This window comes from Furipterus horrens, unplaced genomic scaffold (assembly GCF_987537825.1).
Source record: "Furipterus horrens unplaced genomic scaffold, mFurHor1.1.pri manual_scaffold_17, whole genome shotgun sequence".
NCBI lineage: Eukaryota > Metazoa > Chordata > Mammalia > Chiroptera > Furipteridae > Furipterus > Furipterus horrens.
In genome coordinates, this window is record NW_028327187.1 from 89808929 (window position 1) to 89829453 (window position 20525).

At 36.4% G+C, this 20525-nt stretch overlaps 1 protein-coding gene across 9 annotated transcripts in view; it reads left to right on the forward strand.

Moving 5' to 3' along the window:
- The window catches only part of CASK (calcium/calmodulin dependent serine protein kinase), a 419618-nt gene that overhangs the window by 97955 nt on the left and 301138 nt on the right, over positions 1–20525 (forward strand). For 5 of the 9 annotated variants that reach the window (XM_090265298.1, XM_090265289.1, XM_090265291.1 and 2 more), the window contains exon 2: positions 1087–1217. In XM_090265298.1, coding sequence (XP_090121424.1) covers positions 1087–1217 — 131 coding nt within the window. The remainder of the gene's footprint in view (positions 1–1086; positions 1218–20525) is intronic. The other 4 variants (XM_090265290.1, XM_090265299.1, XM_090265293.1 and 1 more) reach the window with 1 other exon arrangement.

A 20525-nucleotide genomic window follows, 5' to 3' on the forward strand; every position in this document is an offset into this window, starting at 1 on the left:
GGATTTGGCATTATTCAATGATCGATTCAAGAATGTAGAAATGTATCTTTTGATTATCTTCAGTTCAGATACTTATTTGGTAACTATTAACCACAAGGAACTGTGTGTGTGTGCATGTGTGTTTTAATGCCTGGACCTGGGCATTGGTATTTCATCAATCATCCTATTTTGAGAGCCACCAATTTAAATTGAGGAGAGGACTAAGTAAGCAAATGATTGAACCAGTGACACTCTGCTAGTAGAAATTACTTTCTTCCCTATGGCAGTTTAGAACAATCCCAAATGATGTTTGATTTCTCTGTGACCTCAGGTGATGCTGGAGAGGCTGTTGGAGACCAGATCATGCAGGGCTTTCTCTTTGTGAAGTGCCTGTTCAAGTGCTTTGCCTATATTTTACTAGAGTGTATTTTCTTTCCTTATTTTACTTAGGAATTATTTATGTATTTTGGTTCCAAACTAAATATATGTATCGCACATACCTTCTTTCTCTGAGATTTTAAGCAGAAATGTAAAACTAGATTTTCATTTTTAAAACATCACTGCAAGAATGAATAGGAAATGTTTTTAAGTAGTTCTGATAGAAAATAATATGAGCTTAGACTAGGGTATGAGACTTGGAGAGAAGTGAATAGGATTAAGAGGTATTTGGGATAAATTCAATAGGACTGGTTAGTGAAGATTAGAAAAGTGGTAGGTAAGATGAGAGGAAGGATTCAAGAATGACTCAGGTTTCTGGTTCAAAATATAAAAATTATGTATGTTGCTAGTGATCAATTTCTTATTTTGTTTAAGATGTTGGTAATATGTATAGAATATTTCAACGATTATTTTCCTTGAATATAAGAATGCTATTTAGAATTTTTAAAAGTGATTTTGAAATGCAAATTTGTTTTCTGTTTGTTTTAATAACTTTAAATTATTAGTTACTGACCTCATGAATTATAAAAAAAATATGTTCAGAATTACATTCCTTAAATTTGATTTTGAAAATTATGGCTCTAGTAAACAATGACATATCAGTAAGATGTTGGAGAGAAATAGGAACTTAAGAAAATCAATGAATTAAACTTGGCTTTTTTTTTTTAGGGGTCCCTTCAGTGTTGTACGACGATGTATCAACAGAGAAACTGGGCAACAATTTGCTGTAAAAATTGTTGATGTAGCCAAGTTCACATCAAGTCCAGGGTTAAGTACAGAAGGTAAGAGATGGATTTCAAGTAAGTTATTTGATGTCTGGCTTTATTTCATCTCCAAAATCCATTTATCAACCTAACCTTCATCTGGGGGGTGGGGAAACGAAGGTTATAATGTAGTGGGAAGTGGGTGGAGACAGTGTAACCTCCATTCTAGTTTCTAGAATTCTAAAACATAGTATTTGGAAGATAGCTAAAATGATTTACAGAGTTATAAAGTCATCTAGGAAGAAAGTAAAATCAAAACGTATACTTTTTAGGGTCTAATTTTGAGTCCTGTGGTATAGAATATGGGATGGGAAGGGAGAGAGCAGAAATAATTGCAGATATGATGATTGCAGATCAGAAGAAATTCATATGAATTTTCTTCAAGTCTATAACTTACTACTGTTAGGAATATGATTTAATAGAATTAAAAGACTCATGTTGGGCTTAAGTCACATATGGTGTATATGTAAAATTTGAAAGATCAATACTTGTTAGGACTTGGAGGACTTAAAATTTTGTTATAAGATATTGATATGGAATGCAGACTGGTGCAGCCACTATGGAGAACAGTATGGAATTACCTCAAAAGATTAAAAATGGAACTGCCTTTTGAACCAGCGACTCCACTACTAGGATTATACCCAAAGAATCTGAAACACCAATTCAAAAGAACTTATGCACCCCTATGTTCATTGCAGCACTGTTTACAATACCTAAGTGCTGGAAACAACCTAAGTGCCCATCTGTAGATGAGTGGATCAAAAAACTGTGTTACATTTACACAATGGAGTACTATGTAGCAGAAAGAAAGAAGGAACTTCTACCATTTGCAACAACATGGATGGAACTACCGAGAATTATGCTTAGTGAAATAAGCCAGGCAAAGAAAGAAAAATACCATATGATATCACCTAATACAGGAAACTAAAGAACAACACAAACAAAGGAACTAAATAGAACAAAGAGCAGAATAGCAGTCAATAGGGGGGAGTGGAGAGGGAGAGAAGGGGGATAAGTAAGGGAAGGGATTAGTCAAAGAACCCGTATAAAAGACTCATGGACATGGACAACGGGGAGGGATATGATTGCGGGAGAGGGGGTGGGTTGGGTGGGGGAGAGAAATTAGGGGAAAAGGGGACAACTGTAATTGAAAAACCAAAAGAAAAAAAAAAAGAAAAAAAGATATTGATATGGGTGATTGTATTCATATATAAATATTCGTAAACAGTATATAAGCATTTAAAGTTATTTATTTTTTACAGGTTTTAAGCCATAGTTTCATGTAGCCACAATTCACTCATACTTCATATGGCACAATTATATTTTTCTAATTAGCCTGTCTTCTAACTTTAGACTTTTTCAAAGTCCAGCAGAAGACATATCCTTCTTTAGTCCTTTCCTTTTTAATCCCAAAAGCAATGCAGTTTACAGTTTAAATTAGAAAACCTAAGGCAGAGTGGCCTGTTTATATTTTATCCAGTGAAGCTACTTTGGGAAGTAGAAGTCCACATAGTATAAGCGCCAAGTTAGTCTGTTCCTGCAGATATTTTGGGGGATACTTACTTTGAAATATGAATACTTTTACAAACCTTTGAAATACTGTTATCATATATTAATTATAAAAGATTCCTAGAGGTTGGTACTCATAAAGAATCATTAACTAAAATTTGTAGTGCTTTAGTCTTTGAAATCTTATGGTAAGATTTAGGGATTTTTATATCTTACGATTTCATACTCTAAAATTGGCTATTATTACTTTCTAATACAAATTATTTTATAAATTTAGCAGAATTTAAAATTTAGTTCTAATCAGGCTTTACAACTAAATTGTTTCCTAAAACTTTTTAACTACATTTGATTAGTTGTCAACTAATAAAGAAAACCTTTCTGAGTACTGAGGTAATTTTACATAAACCTAGTTTATTAAACATATAGATAAATGTGTTGACTATTTCTCTTAAATGTTCTGATACTGTTGATGAACGGTTAGATTCCAGTGTAAATTCACAATTCTAAATCAATTTCTCTCTCTTTCTCTCCCTCTCCCCCCTCCTCTATATTATATATATATATACATATATATATATATATTCCTTACCTGAGGATATACTTATTGATTTGAAAGAGGAAGAGAGAGAGAGAGAGAGAGAGAGAGAGAGAGAGAGAGAGAGAGAGAGATCATCTTTTGCCTTCCATACATGCCCCGACTGGGGATTAAACCCCCAACCTAGGTATGTTCCCTGACTGGGAATCAAACCTGCAACCTTTTGGTGTATGGGATGACACTCCAACCAACTGAGCCACTCGGCCAGGGCAGTATACCTATATTATATTGATTTAGTTAATCAATAATACCTAATTCTGAATCTCTCCAAGATAAAGATAGTTTTAAGGAGACAATTACTTTCTCAGTTGGCTGAGGATGTTTATTGATAGATTTCTTCAGCAAGAGATCTCTAGAGCTATTATAGACCCAGACTGCCAGGCTGAATGCCACCAATCAGGAAGTCAAATGCCAAACCTTGGTGTGTAGTCCATGCCTCTTAGTTTAAATTTTGTCTTTATCTAATATAATATATGGGAAATTTGTAGCTCACTTCTTTATTGCTTTGACATGACTTTGGCTACAAAAATGTCTTCAGGTCCTGTTTTGAAGACAAGGCCAGGTCATTCCATTGATCCTGTGTGGTAGGGCCACAATCTATAAGTATCAAAACACATTACTTACGACTTTTTCTGGTTTTCATCAGAGTTCAATGTTCTTCAAATGAAAATGTGCAAATCTTTATATTTATAGCAATTAAGTGTAGTTTTCCCATTTGCTTTAGCACAATGACTCATAAACAATAAAAATTTAATCTCCACCCATGACCATTTTTTTTTTTGCGATGGAGTTTCCAGACCCTCTGTTACTCACGTTCACACTAGTTTACTTAATTCTAGTTTGAATACATTTTATAAGATACATTATATATAATAAATAATAAAGTTTATTTCATCATTTACAACCTTTGAACAGTGTTCCCCACTCCCAACTTTAAACTCTTTTTTCATCACTAAAGGCAAAACATTTTATCCCCTTTGCCTTTGCAGTCAATTTGCAAATTGTTAGGGTCCAAAAATGACTACATTCATGGCTAAAGATAGGAAATGCTATACTAGGAAGAAACATATTTTCAAGTGAAATTTAATACAACAAAAAGTTCAAATAAGAATATCTAGAAATATCTGTATTTACCGTTACATTCTTTCCTAACTTATCCTGTCTCATATGCAACAGATAATTTAATATCTGTCATTCTTTTTTTTTCTATTTTATTTTTGCCTTTGTTGTTTATTTGATCTTTGTTATTGCCTCAACATTTTTCCCATTTTATTAGTGCATTTATATTCAAATACATAATTGAGAAAAATATGTTTTCTAAAGGGTCACCTGGGAACTAATATGTGCTGTTTATTTAAATAGGTCTTTATAATACAAAGACAAATAAAAAGAGTATCCACTCTTAAGAGACTAAACAGTTTAATAGTCTCCAACCATTTTTTCTAACATTTTTATGAGAAAACATGTAATAAATTCTAAATATAATGTACAAATTAGCTCTTGAAATGAAATATGTACATTAATTGGAGGTCACTTATATGTTCTAATATTTTAAAGTCTTTTTACCCCATTGAAGATGTGATACAGTACTGTAATTGTTTGAATATCTGTTCTCTATTTCTCCATTAAAATCATTTTTTTCCTTCAGTAGGAGTTTTTAATGCACAGGCTGCAGAATATTCAAGGATCCCTTAAATTGTAAGCAGAATTATGTATTTACGTTCATTTTCCTAGGAAGAGATCCAACAGCTTTTATTAGATTCCTACAAAGGCATATTTTTCCTAAATGGCTCAGAACATCTTCTTTCACATTACAATATTGCTTCCGATTGGAGGATATTTTTATATTTACATACACAGCCTCCATTAATTAAATTTCTTGATTATTATCTTAAACTTTTAATTAATACACATTTTATCTCTTATTCTGCTGAGCCACTAATGAAATTTGACTTTCGTTTTAAAAATAGGTAGCAAAAGTTATTCAGGCAAATTGCTATAAGAAAGGTAAGCTATATAGATGGGACACTGAATTTACAGAGTTTTGAGATCTTGAAGGGACTCAGTTCTTTATGTTCTGGTTTTAAAAGCTCAAAATGGTGGGTTTTATTTTGGATTATAATAATTTGTTTTCTAGAAAGAATATAAATGGCGTACAGTCTGCTAGTCTCTAGGAATATCTCATTGTAAAAGTTCCAGATAGCAGCACTTGATGTCAGCAAAATTGGAGGAGTAAGGACCTTTGACAATTCTCATCTCCATAAAAGCAAAGGTAAAACTGGCAAAAACTGTCATAATCAAATTTTTCAGAACTCTGGGAATTCACCAAAGGCTTGCAGCTCTCTAGGAATAATTTATTCAAGAAAAAAACCTGATTCTTGATTTTAAAAAACTAAGTGTTGTGGCATTTTAACCCGCCCCATTCCCATTCAACTCTCTTCAGCTCCATAGTAACCTTGACAAGAGTTCACAATCATAGTTAAAAAAAAAAGGAGCCTGGCTGCCACCAGAGGAGGCAGAACATAGATGGAACTTCTTCAAAGCCTCATGCCCAGGAAACTGTCATTATTTGACCTGCCTGGAAGACCACACTTGTAAGGCTTGAGGCAGAAGATAACAGTTGGGGCAAACAGAAAGCTAACCTAAAAGTTTAGAAGTAACAGCTGATTAATGAGATGTGTATAGGGTCTCTGAGTTACACGTAATCATGGGAACCAAGAAGACCATACACATGTATAGAGTTGTACACAACCTCAAAAGAGATCTGAAAAAGACTTAAGCTTTCAATTCTAGCTGAATTTCTGACTGTGAGAGCAGTAATAGAATGCTAAGGCAGAGTTGCCACCTTCCTGGCTGTTGAAGGTATGCCCAAACACACACACAGAGCCTGTGAACAAAGGCTAAGCTAACCAAGCAGAGACTTAGTGGCTACACACAACAAAGAATACAGAATATACAGAATTAGTTCCAAAAACTCACTAAAGAAATAAACAGCAATAATAACAACAAACCCTGGAGAAAGGTGAGAGTCTGATTTCCAGAGTTGACATATTATTTAAGATGTCTAGTTTTCCACAGAAGTTTATGAGATATGCAAAGAAACAAGAAAGTATGGCCCATTAACAAGGAAAATTCAATAAGTAGAAACTTCCCTGAGCAAACTCAGATGTTATAGGGAAAATAGTTTAAATCAGCTATTTCAAATGTTTAAAAAAAAAAATAAAGGAAACCCTGTCTAAAAAAAACTAAAGTGGAAATATGAGAATGATATTTCACCAAATACATACTATCAATAAAGACATAGACTTTATTTTTAAGAAGAGAACCAAATAGAAATTCTCGAGTTAAAAATGACAATACCAAAATGAAAATTCACTGGAGGGACTCAATAGCAAATTTGAGCAGAAAACAGAAAGCATTATCATTCTTTAAGATAGAACCATTAATGTTATGTAGTTTGTCTCTGACATTTCTCCTAGCAATATTTTTTTCCTGACATACCTCCTTAGGCAAAGGAAACAAAAAAAAATAAATAAAAATAAACATGTGGGACTATATCAAACTAAAAAGCTTCTGCACAGCAAAGGAAACCATTAAAAAACTAAAAAGACATCCAACTGAATGGGAGAAAATATTGGCCAATGATACATTCAATGAGGGATTAATATCCAAATTTTACAAAGAACTTACACAACTCAACATACACACACAAACAATCCAATTAAAACATGGGCAGAGGACATGAATAGATACTTCTCCAAAAAGAATGTAGAGATGGCCAATAGACAGATGAAAAGATGCTCAACATCACTCATCATCAGAGAAATGCAAATACAAACCACAATGAAATATCACCTCCCACCTGTCAGAATGGCTATTATCAATAAATCAACAAACAAGTGTTGACAAGGATGTGGAGATAAGGGTACCCTTTTGCACTGTTGGTGTGAATGCAGACTGGTGCAGCCACTGTGGAAAGCAATACAGAGGGTTCTCAAAAAATTAAAAATGAAACTGCCTTATGGTCCAGCGGTTCCATTTCCAAATATATATTCAAAGAAGCCCAAAACACTAATTTGAAAGAATATATGCCCCCATATTTTTATTGCTGTTTGATTTCAAATAGCCAAGAAATGGAAGGAACCCAAAGCGCTCATCAATAGACAGGTGGATAAAAAAGGTAGGGTATATATATACAATTAAATATTACTCAGACATAAAAAAGAATGAAATTTTATTATTTGTGACAGTATGGATGGATCCAGATAATACTATATTAAGTGAAATATATAAAAAAACAAAATAGAAACAGACTCATAGATACAGAGGTCAGAATTATGGTTGCCAGAAGGGTTTGGGGGGCTGGATGAAAAAGGTGAAGGGATTAAGCAGTAGAAATTGGTAGTCACAAAAGAGTCACAGAAGTACAGCATAGGAAATATAGTCAATAATATTGTAGTAACTATGTATAGTACCAGGTGGGTACTTGAAATATCAGGGGGACCATTTGTAAAGTATGTGATTGTCTAACCACTATACCCCTGAAACTAATACAAAAAAATATTGAATGTAAATTGTCATTTAAGATAAAAGATTATTTAATTTGAGGGACAGGAAGAAAGGAGATTGAGGAAAATTAGTGGGGCCTCAGAGACCTGAGGAATAACATCAAGCATATCAACAATGTATATAACTGGGGTATCAGAAAAATCGAAAAAGGGATAGAAAGAATATTGGAAAAAGTAATGACCCAAAATTTCCTGAATCTGATGAAGAACATAAATCTACATGTCCGAGAAGCTCAACAAACTCCAAGTAGGATAGACCCAAAGATAATCATAATCAAACTGTCAAAAGCAATAGACAATAGGAGTTAAAAAGAGTGAGAATGAAGCAACTCATCACATACAAGGGATCCTCAATAAGATTAACCACAGATTTCTCATCAGAAACCATGGCAGCCAGAAGACAAAGGGATAACATATTCAAAATGATGAAAGAAAAATCTGTATACCAAGAATTCTATATCCAGCAAAACCATATCTTAAAATGAAGGATAAATGAAGACATTCCCAGGTAAACAAAACTGAGAAAACTTGTCACTAGCAAACCAGCCCAAAAGAAATAGTAGAAGTAGTCCTTTTGGCTCAGAAGAAAACACTAGATATAACTAAAACCATAAGAAGAAATAAAGACCACTGCCTCCTGCCCCTCACCACCACAGGGTCCCCAGAAGAAATATCCTGAGAAAGAAAAGCTGGAGACCTCGGGAGACTTGTGGGCAGCTTGGAATGGAGGGAGCCTAAAAGAAGCATGCATGACCCCTGCCTGTCCCCTTTGTCTAATAAAGGCCAGAGGCAATTTTTCCCATGGAGTTGAGGGCATGGAAAGACCGATGGAGAAACTTTTGGCCAAGACGGAGTCATAGATAGACACTCCGCCTCCTCACACAACAATAAGAAGGATCACAACTAATCTCAAAATAAAAAACAACCAGAACTGCCAGAAAATTGAACTGTATGGAAGTCCGACAACTAAGGTTTTATAGAAGAAATATTCATCCAGACAGGTAGGAAGGGCAGAGACCTGAAGCTGAGGTGGAGAGGACATGGTGTGCCAGAGGCGAGGCAGCAGTGGGAAGACAGTGGCTGCAGCAGGCAGAGCAGGCGGTCGCACATTTACATGTGGCAGATAAAAGCTGGGAGGGACACCTGGGGAATGTCCCCAGCCACAGGCCAGACCAAGCAGCCCAGGGTTCTAATGCTGGGAAAATAAAGCACTGGCTTTATTTCACTGGCTGTGAAAAACAGTGGGGGTTGGGGTGGCAAAAGAAACTGCCTATCAGGAGAGTTCAATTACAGGACCTCCTATCAGGAGAGTTCAATTAGAGGACCCCCATGATCCTAGAACATACACAGATCCACCCACTCTGGGAACCATCAGTAGGGCAACAGCTAGAGGGGGCGCCAATCGCATACGGGAAGTGTGTTAAGTGACTGGAAAAGAGGCAAGTGCTGAGCAAGAGGATTTGTTCCCTCTCCTACCCATCCCCTACATACAGTTCTACAAGATGGTGAAACAGATCACCCAGCACTGACAAATACCTAAGGCCCCAACCCTTACAATGTAATGGGTATGACAGCTCTACCTGATACACAGAAACAAACACAGGGAAGCTGCCAAATTGATGAGACAAAGAAATATGGCCCAAATGAAAGAACAGATCAAAACTCCAGAAAAAGAACTAAGCAAAACAGAGATAGCCAACCTATCAGATGAAGAGTTCAAAATACTGGTGACCAGGATGCTCAGAGGAATGATTGAGTACGGCAAAAGCATAAGGGAAAAAATGAAGGACACACTAAGTGAAATAAAGAAAAGTTCACTGGGAACCAATAGGGAAGGGAAGGAAGCCAGGGTTCGAATAAATGAATTGGAACATAAGGAAGAAATAAACAGTCAACCAGTACAGAATGAAGAGACAAGAATTCAAAAAAATGAGGAGTGTTTAAGAAGACTGGGACATGTCCAAACATGCCAACCTCTGAATCATAGGGATGCCAAAGGAGAAGAGCAAGAGCAAGACATTGAAAACTTACTCGAAAAAATAATGAAAGCGAATTTCAGTAATTTGGTGAAGGAAATAGAAATACAAGCCCAGGAAGCACAGAGTCTCAAACAAGTTGAACCCAAAGAAGACGATACCAAGACACATAATAATTAAAATTGCAAAGGTTAAAGAGGAAGAGAGAATCTTAAAAGCAGCAAGAGAAAAGAAGTTACCATATTTTTCACTCCATAAGATGCACTTTTTTCCCCAAAAATGTGGGGGGGGGGATGTCTGAGCATCTTATGGAGCGAATATTGCGTCACAGACTGTGATGTGTATTACCTGACCTGTCAGCGGTGGCGACAGCTGTTAGAAGAGGAAGCGGTGGGCCCACACAAAACCCTTGGGGATGCTTAAATGTCTACTTTACTGCTGAATCTCAGGGCGTCTGATCAGTATGAAGATAGCGAAGAGTGATATCAGTGATTGTGAGCAACTGAGCTTCATAAATTGTGACACTAGCGATGATGAGTACTTGGGGTTCCCAGAAAACTAGAAGAGTACTTGAACCTTAAAGTCTCTCCTCATTTGTTAATGACAGTGATGATGGTTCTTAATACCGCTAGTGACTGCTGTTCACTACATGGTTGAAATATTATTCTGTTATATTTTATTAAATATTTTAGTACACCATTTGGTTCAGAATATTTTTTTCTTATTTTCCTCCTCTAAACCTAGGTGCATCTTATGGTTGGGTGCGTCTTATAGTGAGAAAAATATGGTAGTTACCTACAGAGGAGTTCCCATAAAGCTGTCAGCTGATTTCTCGAAAGAAACTTTGCAGGCTAGAAGGGATTGGCAAGAAATATTCAAAGTCATGAAAAGCAGGGACCTACAGCCAAGACTGCTCTTCCCAGCAAAGCTACCATATTCTTGGAGGAATTAAGCTGATCATAAAATTCACATAGAAAAGGAAGAAATCCCAAATAACCATAACAATCTTGGGGGGGGGAGGACAAAGTTGGAGGACCCACATTTCTTGATTTCAAAATTTCAAAATTTCCTGCAAAGCTACATTGATACACATAAGGATTGACATATAGATTAATGGAATTAAGAATCCGGTAATAAACCATACATATGCAGTCAAATGATTTTCAACAGTAGCGTCAAGATGATTCAATGGTGAAGGAATAATATCTTCAGTTTTGTCCAGTTGTCCAGTTTTAGGACAACTGGGAAAAAGCATGAAAATGGACCACTACTGTATATCATATACAAATTTAATTGAAAATTGATAAAAGGTCTAATCGTAAGAGTTAAAACCATAAAACATTTAGAAGAAAAATGGGCATAAATTATGACCTCAGATTAAGCAATTGTTTTATAAATATGAAAACTAGACTTCCAGGCAAGATGGAGGCCTAGACAGACACACTGCATCTCCCTCCACAACGAAAAAGGAATACAACTACCTCAAAACTAGAGACAACCAGGAGTTCCAGAAATCGAGCTGCATGGAAGTTCAACAAACAAAGATATAAAGAAGAAATACTCATCCAGACAGCATAACAGGTATGGCAGCTCTACCTAAGACACAGAGGCAAACAAACACAGGAGCCTGTCAAGATGAGGAGACAGAGACGTATGGCCCAAAAGAGGTAATGGATCAAGGTCCCAGTGGGAGAACTAAGTGATGAGGAGATAGCCAACCTAACAGACACAGAGTTCAAAACACTGGTAATAAAGATGTTCACAGGCTTGACAGATATGCTTAAGTATGACAGACACATAAATGAAGAAGTGAAGGCTATGCTAAATGAAACAAAGGAAAACCCACACAAAATCAATGGTGAAGGGAAGGAAACCAGGGTTCAAATCAATGATTTGGAACATAAAGAAGAGAAAAACAAGTCAACCAGTACAGAATGAGGAAACAAGAAATGAAAAAAATGAGAAGAGGCTTAGGAACCTCTGGGACAACTTTGTGCCAATATCTAAATCATAGGGGTGCCAGAAGGAGAAGAGGAAGAGCAAGAATTTGAAAGCTTATGTGAAGAAATAGTGAAGGAAAACTCCCCAAATTTGACAAAGGAAATAGACATACAAATCCAGGAAGCACAGAGTCCCAAACAAGCTGGACCCAAAGAGGACCACAAAAAGACCCATCATAATTAAAATGTCAACGGTTCAAGATAAAGAGAGAATCTTAAAAGCAGCAAGAAAAAAGCAGAAAGTTACCTACAAAGAGATGCCTATGAGACTATCAGCTGATTTCTCAACAGAAACTTTGCAGGCAAGAATGGACTAGCAAGAAGTATTCAGTGTGATCAAAAGCAAGGACCTACAACCAAGATTACTCTATCCAGCGAAGTTATCATTTAGAATGGAAGGGCAGGTGAATTGCTTCCCAGACAAGGTAAACCTAAAGGAGGTCATAATCACCAAGCCATTATTATATGAAATGTTAGAGGGACTTGTTTAAGAAAAAGAAGATCAAAACTATGAACATTAAAATGACAACAAACTCACAACTATCAGCAACTGAATCTAAAAAATAAAAACAAAATCCAACTAGGCAAACCACAATAGGAACAGAATCATAGGTACAGGATTCATTTGGAGGGTTATCAGCTGGGAGGAGGAAGAGGGAGAAATGGATAAATGGTGCAGGGATTAAGAAGCATAATTGGTTGGTACAAAATAGACAGGGGGAAGTTAAGAATAATATAGGAAAGGGTGAAGCCATAGAACTTATATGCATGACACCCATGGACATGAACTAAGGGGGGTGGGATTGATGGAGGAAAGGGGGGTACTGCGTGGAGGGGAGCAAAGAGGATTGGAACTATTGTAACAACATAATCAATAAAATATACCTTTAAAAAAAAGAAAAAATATATATGAGAACTAAAGAGCAAAAGCCAAAGAAAAATAGATAAATTGGACTTCATTAAAATTTAAAACTTTGGCTCATACTTCCAGTCAATATGGAATTGTAGGTAAATATAGTTTACTTCCTCACACAACCACATCAAAATTACAACTAAACTACAGAACAGCCATCACTTAGTACTGTCAGAAATCAAGTTGAATGGAAGGCCAACAATTACAGAACTAAAGAAACCATATTCACCCAGACTGGTAGGAGATGTGGAGACATAGAACAAGCTGGTGCCAAAACCATGTGTGGTGGGTAAAAAATTAGGAGGGATATCCCAAGAGTGAGGGGTCCCAGCCCGACACCAAGCTCCCAAGCCCAGGGTTCTGGTGCAAGGAAAGTAAGCCCCCATAACTTCTGGCTGCAAAAACCAGCAGAGACTGAGTTGGTAAAGCAAATACTAAAGTCCTAGGCAGTATCTCTTACAGGGCCCACACATGGACTTACTCAGACTCACTCTGTCTGAGCTCCAGCACTAGCATAGTAGCTTGAAGGGCACCAGTGGCACATAGGGAAGAACTGAAGTGTCTGGCATCAAGGTGAGAGCTAGGAGACACCTTTCTCCCAGACAGAAAGGTGGGCAGAGGCTTCCTTTTCTGAGCCCCTCCACAGACCCAACAGGTGGGGCCATATCTGAGACTCCATCAACCTGACTTACATGGTTTACTTCATCCTGGGGAACCCCTGAGTCTGCCCGAACTAACTTTTGGACCACCCAAGCTGTTAACAGTGGCTTTTCCATATGAATGGCTGGTTCAGCTCAGGCTTCACATCTTCCTAAATCATCTCAAGCAAGCGGCAACCAGTCTCAGCAAGCCCCCAACCCCTGTACCTCTGGCTAAGTGGCCCAAGGCACAGCACTAGCAGCAGCCAGCTTTGGATCACAGTTTGGCTTCGCCTGGAATCTCCTAGCTCAGCACAAATAGCAGCCATCTGTAGGTTGCTTTGTAGCTCATGGTGGGTGGACCCAGGAGGAACACAGGTGGTGGCTGATCCTGGCCTGAAACCACCTGAGAAATGCCAGAGCCTGCGCAACCAGTGGACATCTACAGACAACATCACTGCACCACCACCCTGTTCCTGCAGAGTTCATCCTCCACGGAGGGCAGAAGTTGGTGGTCAGTGGTCACAACAGACCTTACAGCTGACTGGCCTGGGTAAATCTCTCCCATTGACCTGCCAATAGCAATCAAGGCTCAATTACAACAGGAGGGTGTACTCAGCCCACATGGAAGGTGCACCTCAAGCACCAAGCTTGGGTGATAGGGGAGGCAGTTCCACTGGACCCTACAGGACACCTACTACAATAGTCCATGCTACCAAGACAGTCATAGCAGCTCTACCTAATACATAGAAACAAACACAGGGAGGCTGCCAAAATGAGACAAAGAAACATGGCCCAAATGAAAGAACAGATCAAAACTCCAGAAAAAGAACTAAACAAAATGGAGATGAGCAATTTATCAGATGCAGAATTCAAAACACTGATTATAAGTATACTCAAGGAACTTAGCGAGTACCACAACAGCATAAAAAAGGTCCAGTCTGAAATGTAAGAAATACTAATGGAAATGAACAATTTACAAGGAATCAACAGTAGAGTGGATGAAGCTGAGAATCAAAGCAATGATATAGAACATAAGGAAACAAAAACAACCAATCACTGAGCTGGTGTTCCCAAGGGGGGGGGGGAGGATCAACCAATTAGAACAAGAAGAAAAATAATTGAAAAAATATGAGGATAGTATAGGGAGCCCCTGGGACAACTTCAGGCATACCAACATTCACATCATAGGGGTACCAGAAGGAGAAGAGAAAGAGCAAGAAATTGGAAATCTATTTGTAAAAATAATGAAAGAAAACTTCCCTAATTTGGTGAAGGAAATAGACCTGCAAGTTCAGGAAGCACAGAGTCCCAAATAAGGTGGACTCAAACAGGACCACACCAAAACACATCATAATTAAAATGCAAAAGGTTAAAGATAAAGAGAGAATCTTAAAAGCAGCAGGAGGAAAGCCATTAGTTATCTACAGGGGAGTTCCCATGAGACTGTCAGCTGATTTCTCAAAGAAATTTTGGAGACTAGAAAGGAGTGGCAAGAAATATTCAAAGTCATGAAAAACAGGGACCTATGGCCAAGATTGCTCTAACCAGCAAAGCTATCATTTAGAATTGAAGGGTAGATAAAGAGCTTCCCAGACAAGAAAAAGACAAGAAGAACAAAGTTGGAGGAATCATACTACCTGATATTAAACTATACTACAACACTATAGTTATCTAAACAGCATGGTAGTGGCATAAAAACAAACATATAAACAATGAAACAAAATAGAGTGCCCAGAAATAAACCCACATCCTTATAGTCCATTAATATTTGACAAATGAGGAAAAAACATACAATGGGCTGAGGACTGTATTCAGTAAATGGTGTTGGGAATAATGGACATTTATGTGCAAAAACGGACACTAGACCAACTTCTTACACTCAAAATGGATTAGTTTTAAATATTAGACTCAAAACTATAAAAATCCTAGAAAACATAGGTGGTAAAATCTCAGATTCTTCTCAGAGCAATATTTTTTTGATATATTTTCTCACACAAGGGAAAGAAAATTAAAAAATAAAGGAATAGCGCTACAACAAAGTAAAAGGTTTTTGAAAAACAAAAGAAACCATCAACAAAATGAAAAGAGAACCCAGTGAATGGGAGAACATATTCGCCAATACACCTGATAAGGGGTTAATACCCATAATTTATTAAAAACTTTCAAAACTCAACACCAGGAAAAAGAAATCCAATGAGAAAATGGGCAAAGGACCCGAATAAACATTTCTGTAAAGAGGACATACAGGTGGCCAACTGCCATATCAAAAGATGATCAATGTCACTAATCATCAGGGAAATGCAAGTTAAAAGCACAATGAAATATCACCTTACACCTATCAGAATGGCTATCATCAATAATCAGCAAACAACAAGTGTTGGCAACGATGTGGAGAAAAGGGAATCCTCATTCACTGTTGATGGGAATTCAAATAGGTGCAGCCACTTTGGAAAGTAGTATGGAGGGTTCTCAAAAAATGAAAAATGGAACTGCCTTAAGTCCCAGCGATTCCACTTCTGGGAATTTATCTGATGAAACCTAAAACACTAATTTGAAAGAATATATGCACCCTTATGTTCATCGCAGTGTTATTTAAAAGAGCCAAGATTTGGAAGCAGCCCAAGTGTCCATCAGTAGATGAGTGGATTAAAAAAACAATGGTACATTTACACAATGGAATACTACTCAGCCATAAAAAGGAAGGAAATCTTAACATTTGCAATAGCATGGATGGACCTGGAGAGCCTTTTGCTATGTGAAATAAGCCAGTCAGAGACAAGTACCATATGATTTCTCTCGTATGTTGAATCTAATGAACAAAATGAACTAAAATGGAAAATAATGACAGGCTCATAGATAGAGAGAGAGCAAGCTGATAGCCATTGAGGGTGGGGTGTTGGAGGGATTGAGGGGAAAAAAACAGGAAAAGCTCATGGACATGGACAACAGTGTGGTGATTCTTAGGGGGAGGCAGAGGAGGTTATATGGGCAACAGATGGTGATGGATGGAGATTTGGGGTAGTGAACACACAATATACCGTACAGGTGATGTGTTGTAGGGAAAACTAAATAAATAAATAAACCCCAGCCACACTGCTCCAAAAAAAAAAAAAAAAAAAAAGGAAAAAGAAGTGGAACTATTTGCAGATGATATAAAAGTCTTATGTATAAAATTCTAAAAACCTTTAAAAACTCCTAGATCTAATAAATGAATTCATCAATGATATGGGAGGAACATAAGAAAGTTAACTGTATTTCTATATACTAGTAAAGAACAACTGGAAGCCACAATTAAAAACACAACATGATTTGCAGTTGCCCAAAATAAAGTGAAATTCTTAGGTATAAATCACATGAAACATGTAAGTTTTATGGTAAAATCTTCAAAACTCTGATAAAAGAAATCAAAGTTATAAATAAATAAAGAGATGTACTTTGTTCATGGATTGGAAGTCTCAACATAATAAAGATGTCATTTCTCCCCAAGTTTTTATATAGATTTGTTTCAATTCCAGTTAAAATCCTAGGATGACTTGTTGTGGGTATAGAAAGCTTATCCTAAATGTATATGGAAACACAAAAGAATAATAATAGCTAAAATAATTTTGAAAAACAGTGATAAAGTGGAGGGATCATTCTACCCCATTTTAAGACTTATTTACCTATAATAATTAATACTGTGTGGTACTGACAGAGGGATAGACACATAGATCAATGAAACAGATTTGGCCACCCAGAAGTAACCCCACGTAAGTAAGTTAAGTACAGCCAACTGATTTTTGACAAAGCTTGAAACCCAATTAAGTGAAGAAATAATCATGTTTTACAACAAATGACGGTACAGCAATTGGACATCCATAGGCAAAATCAACCTCAATTTAAACGTCACATCTTATATACATATTAATTCAAAGTGTATTATAGATTTAAATGAAAAACATACCAGAAAGTCATTGAGACCTAGGAGATGGAGTTCTTAGATATGACACCAAATGTACAATCTATAGATGAAAAAAATCAACAGTAAAAAAAAGAAACCATCCAATTAGACAGTGGCTAAAAGATGTGGACATTTTTCCAGAAAGGATTATAAAAAGTTCTTACCAAGCACATGAAAATGTTCAACATCATTATGTATTAGGGAAATATAAATTTAAACCACAATGAGATATTGTTATATAACTATTGGAATGGCTACAATTCAAAATGATAATATCTTCTGGTAGGGATGTGAGGAAAACTGGATCTTTCATATATTGCTGGTGAGAATATAAAGTGGTACAGTCACTCTGGAAAGTAATTTGGCAGTTTCTTTAAAAAACTAAGCATATACTTACCATTCAATCCAGCAATTGTACTTTAGAGAAGTGTGCATCCCAGAGAAAGGAAAACCTATGTTCACACTAGGACCTGTAATCAGATTTTCATAGAATTTCTGTTTTTTAATTTATATTTTAGTGTTTTTTAACTAAATTTATTGGGGTGACATTGGTTCACAAGATCATATAGGTTTCAAGTGTAGATTTCTGTGATACATGATCTGTATGTTGCAATGTGTGCCCACCAACCAAAGTCAAATCATCCTCCATCACCATATATTTGGCCCACCTCACCCTTCACTACCCCTACCCCACTTCCTTCTGGTAACCACCATACTATTGTCTGTGTCTGTGAGTTTCAGTTTTATATGCCACATGTGAGTGCAATCATATGGGTCATATAGGTCTTAGCTTTTCTGACTGATTTATTTTGCTTAATATAATATCCTCAAGGTCCGTCCATATTGTCACAAGTGGCAGTATTTCATCTTTTCTTAGGGCTGAGTAGTATTCCATAATATATATGTACCACATCTTTTTTTTTACCTTTATATTTGTTTTATTTTATTGTTGTTCAATTACAGTTGTCCCAATTTTGCCCTCGTTTCTCTCCCCTGGCCTGCCCACACCACCACCGGCTCACACAGTCAGTCCCCACCCTGTTGTCCCTGTTTATTTGTCCTTTGTATTTGTTCCTTGACTAGATCCTTCGCCTTCTCTCCCCCATTTTCTCTCTCCCCACTCCCCTCTGATCACTGTCTGTTTGTTCCTTATTTCCATGTCTCTGGTTCTATTTTGTTCATTTGTTTGTTTTGTTCATTAGGTTCCACTTATAGGTAAGAATCCTCTATTAAAGGACACTCTGTGTCTACCAGTACAGCCACTATGAAAAACACTATGGCAATTCCTAAAAAATTAAGAATAGTTACCCAGCAATCCCTCTTCTGGATATCTACCTAGAAAACTTGAAAACATTTATTCGCAAAGATGTCTGCACCCCTATGTTCATTGCAGCATTACTCACAGTGGCCAAGACATAGAGTTTCTATTTGAAATAAGTAAAATATAGGAAGAACTACAATACCTTACAATGAGTTAATCGTTAAACAAATTGTGGTACATTCATACCATGGAATACTACTCAGGAAGAAAAACACAAAAAAAGTATTGATGCATGCAGCTACTTGGGTGGATCTCAGGGGAATTATGCTGTGTTTTAAAAAAATTGTAAGGGTCATATACAGTGTGATTTTTATATAAGTTTCTATATTTCTGCTGTGGTGGTGACTACATGAATTTATACATGGTGATAAAATGAATAGCTGTACACATACACACACAAGTGGATGTAAAATTGGTGAAATCTGAATAAGGTCTGTCAACTGTACCAACTTCCTGGTCTTAATATTGTACTACAGTTAGTTATATAAGATGTTACCACTGGGAGCAACTGAATTAAGGGTACAGAGAACCTCTCTGTACTCTTTTTGTACTTTCTGTTAAGGTACTATTATTTATAAATATAACTATTTAAAGTTCCTCATGATCTATACACTCATCCACAGAATGAATAAATAGTCCACAAAAATTTGGGCATATAGGCAAAACATTTTAACTTCAGGTTTTGGTTTTCAAATAATCCAAATTGTTCTGTATAGACAGAGCTCTGATTAATGTAACTGATAACATAATAAAAAACTGTCACTTGTTTTTCTCAGGAAACATGAATATTTAATAGACTTAATTTACATAGGAAATTGATGTTCATTCTGTGGAATCATTACTGGTCTAGCTAATAAATCTGTATCACCTACCTTTGCATGCATAAAGCATTGCCAAAACCTGTTACTTGCAGTTACATTTTCTTAGTGTCACTTCTTCCACTATTGTTTGTGGTTGAAATGGTTAGAAATAATCTAACAAATTGAAAGGTGTTAAGGCTTATACTTCTGTTTTATTTCTCATATAAGATATGATTCCTGGAAAGGTTGATCATGTGTTGTTAAGCCCTTATCAAAGATGTGATTATATCATATTCTATTCTAAAAATTAAATATTTGAAATAAGACCCATTGTCTTGAACATTAATGAATTATCCTTTATGTGCCATGTCATATATATGTGCAATGTTAATTTAATATTATTTTTAAGTTCTTACATAATCATTCTGATTATAGGTATTTTTCATGGATACTTATGGTTGATGGAATCCTTGAACTTGGCTAGTATTTAAAAAATGATATTCATTAATAGTGGTCCTGTGGTGAAAACACAAAGGATTTTGTATTTCGTGGAGTAGTTTCAAAGAAAAAACTATTAGAAATCAGCTCCTACTTAGTGGAATAATTTTCAGCAAAACACCCCCTGAAAAATCTATAAAGCTGAGGCAATTTATAGTAACTAAAGGTAAAAAACAAAAATCCTGATTTCTTTCATCTTAATTTTTTTTCCCTTTAAAGAAGGCAGGGAAAACTTAAGTCCACATTACCTACCTCTGAAAGTATATGGGCTATTTGTTAAACTAAAAAATCATAGTTCCTGACCATAGTAGTCATTTCATTACAGAATGGCACACTGGATAATATATCTTTGTAGAGAGGGTTTTCCTATTAGGTTTTAAATTTTAATTTATTTAATCTTTTTTTTAATTTAATTTTTATTTTTCTACTACAGTTGTTCCACTTCTACCCTCATTGCTGCCCGCCCCCACCCAGCCCACCACTTCTACCACAGTCAATCCCCACCCCGTTGTCCATGTCCATGGGTCATTTACACTAGTTCCTTTACTAAACCCTTCCCCTACTTACCACTTTTCTCTCCCTC